General features: G+C 48.1%; 2 protein-coding genes across 2 annotated transcripts in view; both read left to right on the forward strand.

Annotated features, from left to right (window-relative positions):
• The window catches only part of LOC103521415 (myb-like protein X), an 11,222-nt gene extending 9,743 nt beyond the window's left edge, over positions 1–1,479 (forward strand). The window contains exon 2 of the mRNA XM_026832106.1: positions 908–1,479. Within this exon, the coding sequence (XP_026687907.1) occupies positions 908–1,339 (432 nt within the window). The 3' untranslated portion in view covers positions 1,340–1,479. The remainder of the gene's footprint in view (positions 1–907) is intronic.
• Positions 1,480–4,842: 3,363 nt separating this feature from the next.
• Positions 4,843–5,385, forward strand: LOC113472371. Its single transcript, XM_026832105.1, has one exon. The coding sequence runs from the start codon at positions 4,843–4,845 to the stop codon at positions 5,227–5,229; it is 387 nt and encodes a 128-aa protein (XP_026687906.1). The 3' UTR covers positions 5,230–5,385.
• Positions 5,386–6,307: the final 922 nt, after the last annotated feature.

Consider the following 6,307-nt stretch of genomic DNA (forward strand, 5'->3'; position numbering starts at 1 on the left):
ATCTCTCGTCTATCAGGCTTGGAACATGATGAAGATGAATCAGATGCTAGACTGAATTTGTGGCAAAGAAGAGTAGAGGAAGTTTTTTGACGAAGAAGAATACCCGTCACTGAAGAAATTGCCGAAGAAGAACTCGCCAGAAGATGAAATAGCAAGGAGGAGGAAGAAGGTGACAGAATTTACATTGATGAAGAAGGTGGAGAGGAGGTTGAGAATGGTGAAGAAGAGAGAATGGAAGTGGAATCGACACAGAAAGGCGGAAGAAGAAGAAGAAGAAGAAGAAGAGATAACCGAGTATGAAGAGATTGTTGAAGAAGAAGAAGAAGAAGAAGAGGTGGAGGAAAGAGAAGAAATGACTGAGAATGAAGAAGGGGAACAAGATGAAGGGAATGAAGAAGAAAACGAAGAATTCTATGATGCCAGAGAAGATGTGTCAGGGGTTGGCAACGAAACACACAATCATGACAGCAAAAATACCCTAGAATCTGAAGAAGAATACGAAGCAAGACAAACCACTAATAGACCAACGAGACATGACCTAGCAGAATCAACAGAGAAAGAGACCAGGGGTAGGAAATCAAATCAGAAAGGAGCCAAAGCTGGTAGACAATCGAAATACGAAGTAGAGGAAAGTGAAGACAGTCAAGTTGAATCCATAGAGCAAAATAAAAACACTAGAAAGCAAAAGAGACACGTAGAATCAACTCAGAAAGAGCTCAAAGAGCCCAAGGTTAGACAAACGCGCTCGAAACAATCGGGGCAACTCAACACCAAAGCGGAAGCCCGAAAACCGCCGAGCAAACCCGAACGTGTCGCCACACGGAGATCGGAAACACGTACATCGGATCGTAGATCATTACGAAGGAAGGAACAACAGGACGAAAACGTGACCGAAGAAACGGCTGACCAAACGTTGGAAACCACTAATAACCAGACCGAAGAAGAAGGAGAAATGACGGAAAACCAGAACACACAACGAGTGGGACGGTCCAAGAACGTCAAAGGAGTGGAACGGCCGACAATGCCGTCACGACAGACCAAACGAGGCAGGCCGACAACGCGAGATAGTCGGCAAGAAAGCGAGGAAAATGCCGACAATCGGACAGTCAAACAGCGAGCCAAGAACGGCAAAGGAGTAGAACGGCCGGTATTGCCATCACGACAGAAAAACAGCAAAGAAGTAGAACAGCCGGTATTACCGGCGTCACGACAGATGAAACGAGGTCGGCCGACGAGAGAAAGTCGGCAAGAAAGTTTGGAAGAATTCTCAGAAGAGAACTTGGAAGAAGAAAGCTCAGAAGAGAGCATAGACAATGAAGAGTTCGAAGAAGATGAGTAAAATGAATTAGGCCTCACGTTTGTGTCACAAATACAATAGCCGTTGCAGCCCCTCCTTTGGGCTCCGGGGGGGGCTCCAGGGGGCACCCCTGTTGACGGAACTCATTGGGGGATACACAGGGGGGTATCAGGGGGCGTTGTCGCAACCTATGGGATATGGACTCCAGGGGGGGGAACCTGTGTATGAAGAGGAGGAGGAAGAAGAAGTGGAAGAAGAGGAAATTGAAGAAGTAGAAGAAGAGGAGGAAAAAGAAGAAGTAGAGGAAATTCAAGAAGAAGATGAACAGAAACGAACGAATAATAGAAAGATAAGGCGAGGCCAGCTAAGATCAAAAAGATAATGTGACCTCACTGAAGAGATTACAAATGAATGTGACCTCAACGAAGAAGAAATGACCGAAAACAAGAACACACAACGAGTGGGACGGTCCAAGAACGCCAAAGGAGTGGAACGGCCGACAATGCCGTCACGACAGACCAAACGACGCAGGCCGACAACGCGAGATAGTCGGCAAGAAAGCGAGGAAAATGCCGACAATCGGACAGTCAAACAGCGAGCCAAGAACGGCAAAGGAGTAGAACGGCCGGTATTGCCATCACGACAGAAAAACAGCAAAGAAGTAGAACAGCCGGTATTACCGGCGTCACGACAGATGAAACGAGGTCGGCCGACGAGAGAAAGTCGGCAAGAAAGTTTGGAAGAATTCTCAGAAGAGAACTTGGAAGAAGAAAGCTCAGAAGAGAGCATAGACAATGAAGAGTTCGAAGAAGATGAGTAAAATGAATTAGGCCTCACGTTTGTGTCACAAATACAATAGCCGTTGCAGCCCCTCCTTTGGGCTCCGGGGGGGGCTCCAGGGGGCACCCCTGTTGACGGAACTCATTGGGGGATACACAGGGGGGTATCAGGGGGCGTTGTCGCAACCTATGGGATATGGACTCCAGGGGGGGGAACCTGTGTATGAAGAGGAGGAGGAAGAAGAAGTGGAAGAAGAGGAAATTGAAGAAGTAGAAGAAGAGGAGGAAAAAGAAGAAGTAGAGGAAATTCAAGAAGAAGATGAACAGAAACGAACGAATAATAGAAAGATAAGGCGAGGCCAGCTAAGATCAAAAAGATAATGTGACCTCACTGAAGAGATTACAAATGAATGTGACCTCAACGAAGAAGAAATGACCGAAAACAAGAACACACAACGAGTGGGACGGTCCAAGAACGCCAAAGGAGTGGAACGGCCGACAATGCCGTCACGACAGACCAAACGACGCAGGCCGACAACGCGAGATAGTCGGCAAGAAAGCGAGGAAAATGCCGACAATCGGACAGTCAAACAGCGAGCCAAGAACGGCAAAGGAGTAGAACGGCCGGTATTGCCATCACGACAGAAAAACAGCAAAGAAGTAGAACAGCCGGTATTACCGGCGTCACGACAGATGAAACGAGGTCGGCCGACGAGAGAAAGTCGGCAAGAAAGTTTGGAAGAATTCTCAGAAGAGAACTTGGAAGAAGAAAGCTCAGAAGAGAGCATAGACAATGAAGAGTTCGAAGAAGATGAGTAAAATGAATTAGGCCTCACGTTTGTGTCACAAATACAATAGCCGTTGCAGCCCCTCCTTTGGGCTCCGGGGGGGGCTCCAGGGGGCACCCCTGTTGACGGAACTCATTGGGGGATACACAGGGGGGTATCAGGGGGCGTTGTCGCAACCTATGGGATATGGACTCCAGGGGGGGGAACCTGTGTATGAAGAGGAGGAGGAAGAAGAAGTGGAAGAAGAGGAAATTGAAGAAGTAGAAGAAGAGGAGGAAAAAGAAGAAGTAGAGGAAATTCAAGAAGAAGATGAACAGAAACGAACGAATAATAGAAAGATAAGGCGAGGCCAGCTAAGATCAAAAAGATAATGTGACCTCACTGAAGAGATTACAAATGAATGTGACCTCAACGAAGAAGAAATGACCGAAAACAAGAACACACAACGAGTGGGACGGTCCAAGAACGCCAAAGGAGTGGAACGGCCGACAATGCCGTCACGACAGACCAAACGACGCAGGCCGACAACGCGAGATAGTCGGCAAGAAAGCGAGGAAAATGCCGACAATCGGACAGTCAAACAGCGAGCCAAGAACGGCAAAGGAGTAGAACGGCCGGTATTGCCATCACGACAGAAAAACAGCAAAGAAGTAGAACAGCCGGTATTACCGGCGTCACGACAGATGAAACGAGGTCGGCCGACGAGAGAAAGTCGGCAAGAAAGTTTGGAAGAATTCTCAGAAGAGAACTTGGAAGAAGAAAGCTCAGAAGAGAGCATAGACAATGAAGAGTTCGAAGAAGATGAGTAAAATGAATTAGGCCTCACGTTTGTGTCACAAATACAATAGCCGTTGCAGCCCCTCCTTTGGGCTCCGGGGGGGGCTCCAGGGGGCACCCCTGTTGACGGAACTCATTGGGGGATACACAGGGGGGTATCAGGGGGCGTTGTCGCAACCTATGGGATATGGACTCCAGGGGGGGGAACCTGTGTATGAAGAGGAGGAGGAAGAAGAAGTGGAAGAAGAGGAAATTGAAGAAGTAGAAGAAGAGGAGGAAAAAGAAGAAGTAGAGGAAATTCAAGAAGAAGATGAACAGAAACGAACGAATAATAGAAAGATAAGGCGAGGCCAGCTAAGATCAAAAAGATAATGTGACCTCACTGAAGAGATTACAAATGAATGTGACCTCAACGAAGAAGAAATGACCGAAAACAAGAACACACAACGAGTGGGACGGTCCAAGAACGCCAAAGGAGTGGAACGGCCGACAATGCCGTCACGACAGACCAAACGACGCAGGCCGACAACGCGAGATAGTCGGCAAGAAAGCGAGGAAAATGCCGACAATCGGACAGTCAAACAGCGAGCCAAGAACGGCAAAGGAGTAGAACGGCCGGTATTGCCATCACGACAGAAAAACAGCAAAGAAGTAGAACAGCCGGTATTACCGGCGTCACGACAGATGAAACGAGGTCGGCCGACGAGAGAAAGTCGGCAAGAAAGTTTGGAAGAATTCTCAGAAGAGAACTTGGAAGAAGAAAGCTCAGAAGAGAGCATAGACAATGAAGAGTTCGAAGAAGATGAGTAAAATGAATTAGGCCTCACGTTTGTGTCACAAATACAATAGCCGTTGCAGCCCCTCCTTTGGGCTCCGGGGGGGGCTCCAGGGGGCACCCCTGTTGACGGAACTCATTGGGGGATACACAGGGGGGTATCAGGGGGCGTTGTCGCAACCTATGGGATATGGACTCCAGGGGGGGGAACCTGTGTATGAAGAGGAGGAGGAAGAAGAAGTGGAAGAAGAGGAAATTGAAGAAGTAGAAGAAGAGGAGGAAAAAGAAGAAGTAGAGGAAATTCAAGAAGAAGATGAACAGAAACGAACGAATAATAGAAAGATAAGGCGAGGCCAGCTAAGATCAAAAAGATAATGTGACCTCACTGAAGAGATTACAAATGAATGTGACCTCAACGAAGAAGAAATGACCGAAAACAAGAACACACAACGAGTGGGACGGTCCAAGAACGCCAAAGGAGTGGAACGGCCGACAATGCCGTCACGACAGACCAAACGACGCAGGCCGACAACGCGAGATAGTCGGCAAGAAAGCGAGGAAAATGCCGACAATCGGACAGTCAAACAGCGAGCCAAGAACGGCAAAGGAGTAGAACGGCCGGTATTGCCATCACGACAGAAAAACAGCAAAGAAGTAGAACAGCCGGTATTACCGGCGTCACGACAGATGAAACGAGGTCGGCCGACGAGAGAAAGTCGGCAAGAAAGTTTGGAAGAATTCTCAGAAGAGAACTTGGAAGAAGAAAGCTCAGAAGAGAGCATAGACAATGAAGAGTTCGAAGAAGATGAGTAAAATGAATTAGGCCTCACGTTTGTGTCACAAATACAATAGCCGTTGCAGCCCCTCCTTTGGGCTCCGGGGGGGGCTCCAGGGGGCACCCCTGTTGACGGAACTCATTGGGGGATACACAGGGGGGTATCAGGGGGCGTTGTCGCAACCTATGGGATATGGACTCCAGGGGGGGGAACCTGTGTATGAAGAGGAGGAGGAAGAAGAAGTGGAAGAAGAGGAAATTGAAGAAGTAGAAGAAGAGGAGGAAAAAGAAGAAGTAGAGGAAATTCAAGAAGAAGATGAACAGAAACGAACGAATAATAGAAAGATAAGGCGAGGCCAGCTAAGATCAAAAAGATAATGTGACCTCACTGAAGAGATTACAAATGAATGTGACCTCAACGAAGAAGAAATGACCGAAAACAAGAACACACAACGAGTGGGACGGTCCAAGAACGCCAAAGGAGTGGAACGGCCGACAATGCCGTCACGACAGACCAAACGACGCAGGCCGACAACGCGAGATAGTCGGCAAGAAAGCGAGGAAAATGCCGACAATCGGACAGTCAAACAGCGAGCCAAGAACGGCAAAGGAGTAGAACGGCCGGTATTGCCATCACGACAGAAAAACAGCAAAGAAGTAGAACAGCCGGTATTACCGGCGTCACGACAGATGAAACGAGGTCGGCCGACGAGAGAAAGTCGGCAAGAAAGTTTGGAAGAATTCTCAGAAGAGAACTTGGAAGAAGAAAGCTCAGAAGAGAGCATAGACAATGAAGAGTTCGAAGAAGATGAGTAAAATGAATTAGGCCTCACGTTTGTGTCACAAATACAATAGCCGTTGCAGCCCCTCCTTTGGGCTCCGGGGGGGGCTCCAGGGGGCACCCCTGTTGACGGAACTCATTGGGGGATACACAGGGGGGTATCAGGGGGCGTTGTCGCAACCTATGGGATATGGACTCCAGGGGGGGGAACCTGTGTATGAAGAGGAGGAGGAAGAAGAAGTGGAAGAAGAGGAAATTGAAGAAGTAGAAGAAGAGGAGGAAAATTTTTCAGAAGCTCATGTTGTAAATGTAATCATCCATTACGATTTAATTTT

The sequence above is a fragment of the Diaphorina citri genome, unplaced genomic scaffold (genome assembly GCF_000475195.1).
Source record: "Diaphorina citri unplaced genomic scaffold, Diaci psyllid genome assembly version 1.1 scaffold5204, whole genome shotgun sequence".
NCBI classification, from domain to species: domain Eukaryota; kingdom Metazoa; phylum Arthropoda; class Insecta; order Hemiptera; family Psyllidae; genus Diaphorina; species Diaphorina citri.

Coding starts and splice junctions, on each gene's coding strand:
- LOC113472371 (XM_026832105.1), top strand. CDS start 4,843: ATGACCGAAAACAAGAACACACAACGAGTGGGACGGTCCAAGAACGCC.